Source organism: Macrobrachium rosenbergii, chromosome 27 (genome assembly GCF_040412425.1).
Source record: "Macrobrachium rosenbergii isolate ZJJX-2024 chromosome 27, ASM4041242v1, whole genome shotgun sequence".
NCBI classification, from domain to species: Eukaryota; Metazoa; Arthropoda; class Malacostraca; order Decapoda; family Palaemonidae; genus Macrobrachium; species Macrobrachium rosenbergii.
In genome coordinates, this window is record NC_089767.1 from 24,673,180 (window position 1) to 24,688,166 (window position 14,987).

Consider the following 14,987-nt stretch of genomic DNA (forward strand, 5'->3'; position numbering starts at 1 on the left):
GAACCGGCTTCGCACCCCCTAGAGGTGCGAGCACCCCTGGTTAAGAACCACTGCTTTAGAGCAACCAACAATGTTATTTTTTTCTGAAGGAACATCCCACACCAATTTTGTATTGTCTAACTGATGTAAGATAAGACGCGCTTTGTTCATTTAGATTATTTACAAATATACAAATTTACTATCTTTTGAAGTACTGGAATACAATATTGTCCTGACAATACTATTTTATCTTTTATCTTTCTTTTTTTTTGCAGTAGCTGTTCTGGACTTCAAATGCTTGGTTGTGCTTTACTATTTTGTTTTATGTCCCAATGAAAAAAAATAACATTTGACTTCGTTTTCTAATAAATGATTAGTGAAAATTTGGAAAGACAACCTCATAACTAGTATAAAAAGCAAGGAAGGCAGAATCTGACTTTGTTACCGAGTACCTGTTTCAGCCAAAGTACCATCACTTAAAATTCATTAGTCTGTATGTGTGAACGCGAGAGATTTTTTCCGTTTGCATAAAACCATGTTTTATAAAATACTCAAACTTATATAGTGGAAAATGGTGATAACCATTTTTACGAACTTTCAGAAAAAAAAGTTGAAGACAAGGATCATTCATTCGTACTCGAATGAAAGTGAGTTTGTAAAAAATGTTTCTCGCGTGGTCTCCAGTAAATTATCAAGTCCTGTAAAGGCTTAAATTTTGAAATATTATCTAATCATTTCCCTACCTTCAATTTCCTTTTTTTTTTTTTTTTTTTTTGGTGAGGGGGAAGGGGTTGCAGCGAAAGTGGAATAAACTGAGAAAGCCTCCATGACATGAATTTCTTGCAACAGAGTGCTAAAATTTTATACCCTTTAAGAAAATTATTTGCGTCTTTGTATTAATCATTTTTTTTCATCCCATCATACTAATTCTTAACTATGTAAAGCAAATATTTATGACCAAAACTTTCAATTCTTTACCAACAGTGATAAAAATAAAGAAATATAGACATTGGTTTTGTCTCTTAACAGTATCCCAAAAGTTTCGTGAAGAGACTGATATTAATTCTATGTACCTGCTGAGAACAGCATTAGCCACACAATGGATTAAAGATGACAGGCCATAGTCCTTTTCATCAGCAAGAAAGGTTCCTCACTGAATATATCCATCTACTCATATTCTTAAAAAAAATATTAAAAGAAAAATATATGTTTTTATTTTAGAATGAAAAGATATTTGTGTTTAGTTTAATGGAAATGTCAGGTAAACCAAACACGTTGGAATTGAAAAAAGGATTGAAATTTCCAATTGTAAAGTAATCTTGACCGCTATCACTAAATTGATCTTGATAGACATGAGAACTGTTTAGCATTTTTTTTCATGCTTAAAACCATTTGTTACGTGAATACTTCTCTCTCTCTCTCTCTCTCTCTCTCTCTCTCTCTCTCTCTCTCTATATATATATATATATATATATATATATATATATATATATATATATATATATATATATATATATATACACATGCATATATATATATATATGTGTGTGTATGTATGTATATGCAGTATATGCACATAAGTACGTACGCATGAATATACACACACCTACCTCCATGGTTCAACAACGTACCCATCGACCGGACGAGGGAACGAACAAAAGAACGTTCTAGTTCCAGTTCGATCATTAGTATCCCCTAACCGGCTTGTTATTCCCACCAATCCACATTACTGCACTCTCACTGGGATATGTCCAAATTTTCTTTACAGAATTTGCATAAATACACCCTTGTTCTGCCCCTAGTATTTATTCTCGGCTGAAAATAAAAATCGAGTCGGATCTGTAACGTCCGGCCTAACAACTTTGAAATAAAATTGGACTGTCCTAATGTTGACTGGGGTCATTTACTCTTCCAGCTGCATAGTAAAGATAAAAATACCTTACACTAGCTGTAATGAATATATATATATATATATATATATATATATATATATATATATATATACATATATATAATCATCCGGCCAATGCATTAATTATATTACCTACTACTTATTCCCTCATACACTCAAATGCTGTACATATAACAAAAAAAAAAAAATATATTACTTCGACACATGAAACAAACTAGTAACAAGGTTAGGGCATATTACTGCTGGACCAGTATTAAGGCGCAACATGACAGTACTACCTATATATGAAAGTGTATAGACTTACCGTTCTCTTACTATGTGATTTCTTCTCCTCTTGATATGGGGTTTTCTCGATCAGGCTATCATTCATAATTAAATTCTGCCGCCCTATTTTTTCAATAAACTTCTAAGTCACTTCGACAAAGAATAGGTGTCTGTGTTACTTTGGCAAAGAATAGGTGTCTGTGTTACTTTGGCAATGAATAGATTTCATTTTAAGTGCACAAGCATAGCTTTTTCAATTGACATCAGGCCCGAATGACTACTCTCTCCTGGCCTTCCTGTTGTAGTTTCACTGGTAGTAGGGGTTATGGAGACAATCAACACTGCAAGTTTATAACCACCAGGCACTAGCGGAGCGGGGGTGGGTTTGGGCAGGAGGTACCTGACCTGGGCACGTGAACCCCCCATGAAAAATAATGACAAAATAACATTGAAGATTTAGATAATAACATAAATGAGAAATATAAAAATGGGAAAAAATATAAAATCTATTATAGAAATAATAAAGTTTCGAGAAAAAAAATATTTTTTTTCCCGAAACTTTATTATTTCTATAATAGATTTATATTTTTTTCCATTTTTATATTTCTCATGTTATTATTATCTAAATTTTCAATATTATTTTGTCAGATACACATAAACATATATATATATATATATATATATATATATATATATATATATATATATATATATATATATATATATATATATATATATATGAAAATTGGTGACCCCCATAAAATTTTTCTGGATCCGCTACCAGGCAATCCCAGACTGAGTCTAGTTACATGAACGATTTTCATCATATCGAAAAAAGGCTTGCCTCTGAATTCAGAACACTTGAAATATCACAACAATAGTCCTAAACCACCAAGTGAAAGTCTCGGAACACACACAAGCGGAGGAATGAAAATAACAGAGAACTGAAACTTTTACAACACTTAAGAGTGCGAAGCGGTGGTTTGCGTGCGCAGAATGTATCTAAAAGAAACCAGCTATTTATCATTTCATGATGAACGATTATTATGTTGTAAACAGCGGGGCAAAATTCCATCTCCACGGAGATTCCTCCTACTTCCTGTGCATGGTATACAGCCACAGGTTTTCGATTCACCGTGAACACTTTAACTACCTGTGGGTAGTTAAACTCTCCACTTCCACTCTGCTAGATATGCTCTTAATTCATTTTCAAATTTCCCATGCATGGCTTTGTGAATGATCCTGTCAACAGCAGGATGTGAAGCAGCATATACTTGCATGCTTTATTGACTAATTATCTTTTTATCTTTTCTTTTTGTAGTTAATTACCAACTTAAACAACGCCAAGGGTCGTAATACAATTAGAGTTCACCACACAACACAGAAAAGAAAATGGAAGGACAACAAAGAAAACGAACTTTGTACGGCCTCTTTGTTCACGGAGACTTGAGTAAATAAATAACATCCTCTGCGATTAAAGATGCAAGCATGTGGGTTTGCAGACATATTTTCTTAAAAGCTCCACGGTTTTTTGAATGGCAAATGTAGTTCAGAAAGAGGATCTAACTACCGTGTGGTAAACTGATGACACACAAGAAAACTGTGACGTGTTTGAAGCAAATTAGTAGATTTGTGAAAACCAATGCTTTACATTGATGCGGTCTGGGAATGTCGGTGCCTTGACGCCATAATTGCATCAGAATGCTACTGTGACTATCTAGATTCCTAGAACATAACTGGACTTTTATTGTGAAAAACTTAAGGCGTCAGAATGGCAGTGGTGCTGTTATATTTCTTCGAGTGTTGAAAGGCCAAAAATTTCTTGGACTGTGAGTTGTTGAATATAAATGATGAGTGACTGAATACTTTTGTTAAAGGACATTTGCGATTAAACCAAATACTCTTCCATCAAGACTTAAATAAAACTAATCTTATGACTTTAAATTTTCCTCAGAAGATACTAACGTTCTTTTTTTCTAGAATACTATCAACTTATAAGTTATTCGATAAAGGTAATCAACGGTACTCAGTTGACATAACTTTATGTTCGTAGTACAGAAAAGTTTATTCTCTTGCTTTGTTTCCCCTGTATACGTAGTATATAGACATTAACAGGCTTAGGACAGCTATAAGCAGGAAAATATTGGACTACACTATATTGTTCTTTTCTGGCTTTAAAGGGAGAGCTGAATGAAACGAAAATTAATATATATTCTGTTCCCTTTTCTTTTTTTGCATTCATCTAAATTATTTGGCGAGAATACGCCTCACAGTTCTATAACAGAGGCCATAATATTGCATATTCACGAGGTAAAAACGAGTTTCTGAGATAAATAATTTTGATATTATTGAGACGCATCATTGTATAAAAACTATTTTGGTATTTTCTTTTCACTCTGGTCTGACTTCCATAGCCACTTAAGTATAAATTCAACGCAAAAGGCCAAGCCAGCGATCAGGTATCCTATAGGAAGAATGTAGAACGCCGCCTGAAATGAAGGGAAAAGTCTTAAATCTTATACATCGTAATAATTTGTTTGGTCCTATTGCAGATCTGATATCAGACATTACTGAATTCAGTTCGAGACAGAAATACTTATTTACACATTTTGGGCAAGTTTTAACGTACAATTTTTGAACCAAAATATAGTGGTCAAAAGTAAACCAAATTAAGCGAGTAAAATTGTGATTCACCGACAAGAACGTTATTTTTAAAATCAGTAAGCATTAAGGTTAGGCTGCATGAAAAATTGACCCTTGAAGGTACATTTACCCTATTTTTACTCTTCCTATTTTCAAATTTATATAACTATATACAGATGTGTTTACTTATCTTTTTTAAATGATACCTGATCAGGATTTCATTATGGATAAGCGTCAGCAGTAAACTTATTACGAACAATATAATACCTTGCAGGATACTACAATAGATGCTCTAAAATCACCTAACAATTTGAATAGTTGCTAGAAATTACAATCCCGCTAGAAAAGCTTACTCACTGAATCATTTACGCTTCTACTTTAAAACTGAACATAACTGTTTCATTCAGTACAACATAGGCAATAAGTTTCAAACTACTAAAGTTTTGGAAAAAATTTCTGTATGAAATAACTCCATTCGAAAAGTAAATCTAGTCAAGAATATTATTCAAAATTCTAGAAGTATGTTATTTATTGAAATGCATTTGAACAAACCTGTAAATGTATGAGGGTAAATGCCTGAGGACCAGCTTCATGGACCTCAGCTTCTGCATTTGTGGCTATTTTCTGAAATTCGTCATTGATCCACTTGGTGATCAGAGCTCCTTCATTGATGCGCAACAAGCTGAAATTATGAAGACGAAGGTTAAGTAAATAAATAAAGATAGATTTCCTTATTCATTAATAACTATGAAATCACGTAGGGGTTGCTACAGTTGCTTTTACTATTGCTACTACTACGTCTGCTACTTATTATTGTTATTGTTAACATAATTCGAATAAAGTTACTTGTTTACTTTTGTATGTTTTCATGCTTGGCTGTCAAGAGGGTATCTTCAAAGTCATTGATGGCTTTCAATGACTTTTGTGGGTGTGAGTATGCGACAAGGATTGGGGATGAGGAGATCATTATATATATATATATATATATATATATATATATATATATATATATATATATATATATATATATATATATATATATAGGTATATATATATATATATATATAAATATATATATATATATATATATATATATATATATATATATATATATATATATATATATATATATATACCTTATATATATATATATATATATATATATATATATATATATATATATATATATATATATGTATATATATATATATATATATATATATATATATATATATATATATATATATATATATATATATATATATATATATATATGTATATATATATATATATATATATATATATATATATATATATATATATATATGTATATATATATATATATATATATATATATATATATATATATATATATATATATATATATATATATATATATATATATATATATATATATATATATATATGGCATAATCTTTGGCTGTTTACAGTTTCCATACATTGCTTAGGACTGCTGATAGATAATAAGAGATGGACTCATCTCGTAATGATAAGAGTTCCATCCATACCTCCTTTGCTTGCCATAAATCATCCCCCTTTCCGTTCCACTTACCTTTGTTGAACATCATTTAACTTCAACATCTCCCAAACTTCTCAGCCTGTCCGTAACCCACTTGGTCAGTTCTACTTCTAAGACCTTAATTTTCATTGGACTCATCCATCACATTTTAAAAGATTTCACTTTACTGCATTTATCTATGAAAATAAAAACTTACATTTTATCGAACTGAGAACGAAACATAGCACCTCGCATGCATGGGATCCCATAGTACTGGATGGCAAAATTGTCTCGAGCGAAATGGTATCTTCGGAACCCCTTCCGCATGGCAATAAATTTTGAAGCTAACTGGGCTACGATATATACACCCTTCTCATTAAGAACCTGAGTGATAAAAGAAAATATTTAATATAAATACCAATAATAATAATAATAATAATAATAATAATAATAATAATAATAATAATAATAATAATAATAATCTTCTTCTTCGTTTAATGTGCTTTTTCCCATTTTTCATATAGGGTAAGCACTATGCCTTCTTTTCAAGGACTTTGATTTGGCGTTGGGGTAGGCCGTAGCCTCGATCGGCTGCAGGCAAATTTTAGTTGTATGGTGCAATTCATGAATTATATACTTGGAATAATAAGCAAAATTAAAGGGAGATAAATAGAAACAAAACATTTCCATCGTAATGAGACATTTCTGTGTGCTACCATGTTCATTCGGTAGGCAAAGTTTTACGAGAATTAAATACTGTATTGAAAGTTTGATTGCTACCATAAACTTACAAGGTCCATGCCATACGTAGCAGAAGAGATGAAACTCTTGGATTTGTCTTCATGGTTGAATAGCTTCCAGGTCTGTGCATAAATACCTTGTGTTGCTTCCTGTAAGTAAGTATCCAATTAATATATATATATATATATATATATATATATATATATATATATATATATATATATATATATATATATATTCATATACATATACATATACATACATACATATATATATATATATATATATATATATATATATATATATATATATATATATATATATATATATATATATATATATATATATATATATATATATATATATATATATATGTGTGTGTGTGTGTGTGTGTGTGTGTGTGTGTGTGTGTGTGTGTGTAAGTAAAGGGACAGGAAACTGATATTTAGCAATTGATATTAGAGTGATATATGCAAACAGAGGGATGCTGTTTCAAGAAAATGAAATTCTGGATCTAGGAAATGCGTCATTACTGCGTTTAAATGTGGAGGGCAGAAGAAAGACACGTCTGAAGTACGTAATAGTCGAAGACCATAGACCATACTCATTTACTGAAAGATATTTTTACGGCTCTTAGATATAAGACAAACATTCACAACTAAGAAAAATAACAACAACAATAGTACAGCGAGAGACTGACCTTAAACATATAGGCATCACTGGTCTCATCAGTTACAAGAATAGTGAATCCATTATCAGTGGCCGCTGGAAGATCTGTCAGAGAATCTATAGGCTTTTCGAAGGATGGAGTAACCAGGGTGGCTATCAGCATTCCTGAGTACACGACTGGAAAAGAGGATTTCTGTGTTTCTCGATATTCTTTGTCAATTGTTTTATCCTAAATAAAAAGGGAATACTACTTTGATGGATAGGTAATAGAAATTAACAGACAACTGGTTGATATGGAGTTACAAGTACTAACTCTTCACAAAATAATGTTCATTAGAACATTAGGCAAAGCCATTATATATTAAATATGAAAATAACTTTGACCTTCTATGGTGAAATCTAAGAAAATAATTAGACCATTCATGTACTCATTACTTTAATGATAGAAGTATGAGCAAAAGGAGGCAGAAGTGAGTCAACGGAAAAAATACTTAGTTTTAATATATGAAACTTCCAGTCTTATTACCTACGAGTATATAATACCAAAATGGATATCAGCGCTCCATAATGAACTGAGCAATACTATCTCATTTAAAAAATATAATTTTACATAATATATTTATTTATATTTTCATATGACTGTTCACATATGTGCCCTTGTGTGGTTAGACTGAGGTTCGCTTAAACCGAATCTAACCACTTATTTTAGGAAAATAGTTACCTGATATATTCAAGCAAAACAGATACCAGAAGACGAAGATAAATTTGTGAGACCAATAAGGCGAAGACAGTTGGTTTTCTTGCTGTACCAAACTCCTGAATACGTTGAACAGAAAATTGTTGATCGTGTAGTTTTTCGGTACAGTTTCCGAGTGCATGTTCAAGATCCAAGTCTCAGGTACAAGGGAGAGACTCACAGCCAGGGTACATACTGCTATACATAACCACACCTGAATATATTAATGTGAACATATTAATTTGACGAAGAATTAATTTGACGAAGAATTGATTTGACGAAAAATTAATTTGACGCTTATAGACTCTACTTGTTGTTTCATACCTCAGACATTTTTCTAAAAAAGAACACAAATACTGCCTCAGTTTTTTGTAATTTATCAGACTGTAAAAGCTTCGATTTCTCAAGAGAAAACTGACATTTTCTATTTACCAAGGGAGTGAAAGGAGAGAAAGCAGCGAAGGCTCTGTTCTTCTCTCTTGGTCTTCGAGAAACCAAGGTCATGCTTTCTATGTAATAGGGAGCGGTGAAGTCAGTGACTTCTTCTCTTGATCCTGAAAATTCATTATGTAAAATTTCATCTTTGCTTCCTTTTACATCATATTAATAATCATTAAAACGAAATTTAAATCTAAAAATTAATTTCGAGAATGTAAAAGAGTTAACTTTAATAGAATGATAGAAAGTACAAGGTAGAATTCCTAAAAATATCCCGTTCCCCTGCGTAACCTGTTTATATTACTTTATAGCACTTATTACACTATGAGCGATCCATTGTTCACTTGCAGGCAATTGATATGAATTTTGTAATAAACCTTAAGTGTTCTTAAAATGTTTTTTTCTAAGTAAATGGGCTTCCCACTCCCCATACCGTATTATTAATATTGTGAATGTTTTTAAAACTGAGAACTGCTGTCACAAAGGTATTTATTATTAGCTTCAGTAGTACGATAAACAGTCTTTAAAAACTCACCCTCTTTTCCCCGAGAAGAAGAAAACTTTAAGAACTGTCTTGAAAATTAGATAGAACTGAATCAAATTTTCCAAATGCTAAAGAACGCCTTAACTTGTAAATAAACGTATAAAAATGAAAACAAATTTTAATATTACAGACTCATGTTCAACCTTCGACTGGATCTGCATACCAGTTATCGTGATGTCAGTAATGGCAAAATGCGTCTCCCGTCTGGCTACCATACCGATCATGCCGGTCACTGTCCCATTCGGCAAAGGACCTCCCCAGCCACCGTCGTCAGGAGTCACTACCCGGTACCTGAAGGTAATAAAGGCTACATGGGATTTCCCCGCTCAAATAGGTAGCTAAATGGATAAATAAGTTATTTGATAGATGATCTGAATAGCTAAATGGAATAATGCCTTGTAACATAGACGTAAATGTACCGATATATGAGGCATCTGCTTCAGACTAAGATAGTCTTTTGTAATTTAAAAAGGAAAATTAATAAAAACAGCGACACTTATGTTTTGAAATGTAGCAAAATACTGAAATAAATACAGAAAAATGCCCAGGAATAATGAGACTGCGTAAGAATGAAAACACGTAAAATTTACATGACTGGAAGACACTGCGTGGAGGCTTCATCAGCAGGTAGAAATTCTGTTGCTAACTTCCGTATAATTTGTGAAGTCATCCAGCTTCTTTCTTGCCTATTAACTTCACAATTATTATTTTTAACTGAAGTACGAGCAGTACTATTTAACAACCACACTTTTTACTCGTCCATGAAGAAAAAATTACTACTTATACATTTATTTACTACATAAAAGACTCATGACTGTGTGAATAATCCTCTGCTAAATTCTACTAATTCTTGTATGGAAATAAAATACATTTATCAACCCATAACAGCACGGTTACTTAAAACTGGTTGATCATAAACATAATGCTCTCATCTTTGTATCTAATGTGAACAGACACAACGAGATACTTTTCCATAAAATTCCTTTAGAATTTTTTAATATTGTGACTTACGTGAAGTAAATGGCTTTAGAATTTTTTAAAGTTCTGACTTACGTAAAGTTGAGATATTCACTCAGCACTCTCACGACATTGGCATCGATGCCAGGTCCTAGACCGAGCTCTCCGTTTTCTTTCTCTTCCAGCACCATGAATGGATAGTCGTTGTTAGCCGCTACTGTCAACTGACGCCCCCCAAAGTCATTGTCCGCGTTCCTGAACAGCCTCTTCTGGAGATCAGATTGATGCTGACTTTGTGATTGGCTATTCCATGATCCAGCTTCCTGGAAACTGAAAGCATGATGGTGCATTATCTTTGTATTACTTATAACAAGATATTTAGACAATGCATCTTTCTCAAGTATGGACAAAAGGCTCGATATAACTACAAGGTGTTTGAACAGAATATTTTCAATTGATGTTTTTATTCTATTCTAATCGAGAGATGACTGCAATACTCGTCTTTCCCTTCGATATACAAAGAAAGAGACATTTCAATTAAGGGGAAATATGTGTCCCAAGGGCAATTACTCGGATGTGATATAATACATCATGATTGTCACGTTTGACGAAAATGCCATGATTTTGGAAAGTGAATCACCGTAGATCTTCGTTCGGAATATCTTTTAAGTGTAGCTTTAGGGTTAAAATGCACAGTGTTCATAGATTTAAAGGAGGCCTTTGATAGGGCTAGCCCTATAACTATTTTGACTGAGTTAGAAGAAATGATAGGGGGAAGACACCTAACCTCGTAATGGATTACCTAACAGATAGAGTAAGTTGAGTCTATTTCGAAGGTGTTCAATCAATATGGAAAAAATGGAATTGGGTACCCCTCAAGGAGAGGTTTTATCACCTACTCTTTTTAATATTGTAATGAATGTACTGGGAAAAATTAATTTACCAGGAATCATAATAACCATATATGCAGACGACATGGTAGTACAAGCAAGCACAGATAAGAGAGAGAGAAAAAAGGCAATTAAGGCATTCACATCGTTATGTAATAGTCATATCACCTGAGAAGACTACGATGATGGCAAGAGGTACAGCAGCAAGGTTACGCCTTCTTTGGAAAGTAGCATGTGGTTTTGTGGATGCAAGTGTACGTATGATAATATCAATAATTGACTATAGTAGAAGCATATTGGTGCCTTTGAGGATGTGCTATATTGGTATTCTAGAAATCATCCAGAACAAGGCAGCAAGAAGCATAATAGGGGCACCTAAAAGTGTCAGGCAAGAAATATTGCGGAATGAGGCAGGGCTGCATTCAATACATCACAGAATAACAAGAACAGCAATCATCCAGTTCTATAGGTCCATCATGACGGATGACGATGGAATAACAAGGGATACTCTAATTCACAGCTATCCTAAAAGATTAAAGAATTGTTGAGTTACTTCAGCAAGACAATTAATAGAGGATTCTAGCATGAAAGAACACCTAGACGTAATCAGGATAGATGTAAAAGGTGTTCCTCCATGGAGCATACCAGAGATTGAGAGATCACTATCAACATTAAAAGGGAAAAAGGAGGAGATGAACCTTGCATTGATGAGGAATGACTATGTTCAGAGGCTGGATAGTATTCAGGGGGAGCAGGTACGTTATTATACAGATGGTTCACTTCTGGAAGATGGTAGAGTAGGAAGCGGGGTAACTGTGTATTAGAATGGAGAGAAGGTATACTCTCTATCATTACGATCATCAGATGGATGCTCCATATTACAGACAGAACTTCTAGGTATAACAGCTGCACTGAGTATCATAAAAAAGGAATAAGGACAATGCCATAACAACAATAGATAGCCTGGGTGTCCAGCAATCACAAACACCAAGAAAAGCTGAATTGAATATCGTAGTGAGAAGAGATATAGCCCTGCTATCACAGCTCAGACGAGCAGGCAGAATGCTCGCATTCATATGGGTGCCTTCACACACTGGAATCATAGGCAATGAGAGAGCTGACGAGCTTGCTAAAGAAGGTGCAAGGAAGGAGAGAGTAGACTATAAATTGGCACCATCCCTGAGTATGTCGAAGGACTCGGTTGGAATGGAAATAATGCAAAGATACAATGAGAGAATAGAGAGGCTCAAAGAAACTCACTCATCAGTAAGAAAATACCTTGAAATTACTGAAGGAAAACCACCCGGCTACAAACTTTGCAGACTGGAGAGCAGGAGAGGGCAAACAACGTATAGCAGACTAAGGATGCAGAGCCGATGCTTTTGGGAGGTACTGCCAGCTGTCAGTCCACCAGAAACATGTTGCAAACTATGTGGCAAGTTAAGGAAGCACTCTCTAAGTCATTATCTCGAGGAGTGTGAAGAGATTACTCATTACAGGCCACAGGGCGACAGACTGAGTGAAGTTGACCTCCTCAAACATTTTCTACAACCCAGTGTGCTGAAAAGGGTTTTGACTTCTCATCCAAAATTTGCTGGCTCCAGATAGTTAATAGACATGTATCTACTATATCATATTGTGCATAAACTAAATTGTAGTACGTCTTATTCTGAAGCTACCTGTTAGCATCATTAAAACTGTTGTATTTCTAAATATTTTTTATAACATTCCTATAAAATTTGATGTGTTGACCTCATCTAAATGTAATTCATTCAGTTAAGTAATTATTTGCACATTGTGCATAAACTAAACTGTAGCACATCCTATGCTGCAGGTACCTGTTAGCATCATTAAAACTGTTGTATTTCTAAATTTTTTTTATAACATTTATATAAAATTTGATGTGTTGACCTCATCTAAATGTGATTCATTCTATTATGTAATTATTTGAAGTTTTAACATGATATAAAGTAACAAATTGCACATTAATTACTGTAAATTATACCACATGCTACTCCGTAACTATTGTGTTCCTTGACAGAAACCTGATAAAATGTATATCTTTTATAGCAGTAATTCAAAATTATTTCCTTAATATCCAGTATATATAAAAGCTGCACACTTTGTAATGTTTAAGACAAATTTTGCAGTGCAGTCCTTTAATAAGTAATTCCCGCTTAATATACTGTAATTCCCCTATACAGTTATCTGTAAGCATTTATGTTTTGTAATACTACCTGGGTACCATATTAGCCTCGATGAATGACGTTTGTCTACTAATCAACAGGGTGGAAAAGGTATGTATAATAACATAGCCAATGCCATTCATTACAGAGGGCTTTCCCCTATACGCATACCGCGTCCGGGTTGCCTTTAGTGCTGTACTTTGTAAGTTTTTTGCACAATAAAATGTTCTCTATCTTTTACAAAATAATAAAATGAAGCACGTTCCAACCTTATTTTGTTGTCAGCACCAACCACTGAAGAAACTATACGGTAATGCGTGTCTGATTTCATTGTGATGACAGTCACCTGTCATTAAAAAAAGAAAATAGCCAACTTATAGGCAATAACAATTAACATAGAAAACATTTCTTTTTTTGAAAGTTCCTTACATCGCATAGTTTGTAAGACAAAAAATTATTATCATTATCATTATAGGTAAATATGTTTGACGGAAAAATTACCAAAGTGAATCAAACAAAAATTAACATAAATTATTGTGTTCATTCCATATAAAAGATTTTCATGTTAAAAAGAAACAAAAACTTAGCAGGGTGTAATGAAACGTGTGTCTACAGCTATTGAATTGATATGGTAATATATTCATCCATTCAGTTGTTCATGCAAGTATGAAAACCGCCATTTACCTCACTAATCCTTTATATATTCAGTAACTGCATATCTTACCTGCGAACCTTCCCTCAATATCCCTTCAAGGTGTGTTTTGACCGTTTCCTCCTTAACAAGAATCAGCCACCACACGGAAGGACTCTCAAGATTATTCACCGTTACCTGAATGTATAGTGAATGAAATATCTCCATCATAGCTCTCCATTATAGTTGCTCGAATAGTATTTTAGTTCGCAGTAAACCAAATTACATTTAAAGTTCATGATAATTTCAAAATCACGAGGTACACTTTACAGTGACAACAAATGAATAAAATTGAATGTTGGAATAAATAGCTGATATATACAGTATATATATATATATATATATATATATATATATATATATATATATATATATATATATATATATATATATATATATATATATATATATATATATATATATATATATATATATATATATATATATATATATATATATATATATATATATATATATATATATATATATATATATATATATATACTGTATATATAATGAAATATCAGCTATTTATTCCAACACATATATGGTGCAACTACTGATACAAAAACAATATGTAAAAAATTATACATATACGGTAAAAGAAATACATAAAACATTGCCTTACCATTTCGAATATTTTCATGATGTTTTCCACCGAACAAAGAACTAAGATATGTCTTCTTAATATCGGGGCAGAGTTGTCGGGAAAGATCAGTACATCGTGCAAAGGGGTAATGCTGTTCCTGACCTGAATTATTGTATATTCAGGCACAAGAGTGGCACACGACCGTATCAGTTCGTCAGTACCTGAAAAA

At 32.8% G+C, this 14,987-nt stretch overlaps 1 protein-coding gene and 1 long non-coding RNA gene across 4 annotated transcripts in view; both read right to left on the reverse strand.

The window, feature by feature from the left end:
- LOC136853265 (uncharacterized) overlaps positions 1–2,504 on the reverse strand; it is a 271,531-nt gene extending 269,027 nt beyond the window's left edge. For all 3 annotated transcript variants that reach the window (XR_010857406.1, XR_010857404.1, XR_010857405.1), the window contains exon 1: positions 2,196–2,504. This is a non-coding gene — a long non-coding RNA (uncharacterized lncRNA). The remainder of the gene's footprint in view (positions 1–2,195) is intronic.
- Positions 2,505–4,527: 2,023 nt separating this feature from the next.
- LOC136853305 (glutamate receptor-like) lies at positions 4,528–14,337 on the reverse strand. Its single transcript, XM_067128668.1, has 11 exons — positions 14,203–14,337; positions 13,748–13,824; positions 10,499–10,732; positions 9,609–9,736; positions 8,896–9,017; positions 8,449–8,677; positions 7,759–7,904; positions 7,109–7,207; positions 6,535–6,701; positions 5,351–5,480; positions 4,528–4,644 (listed from the first exon to the last, which is right to left on the reverse strand). Exons 1-11 carry the CDS (start codon positions 14,335–14,337, stop codon positions 4,528–4,530), a joined length of 1,584 nt encoding a protein of 527 aa, XP_066984769.1.
- Between the last annotated feature and the right edge of the window lie 650 nt (positions 14,338–14,987).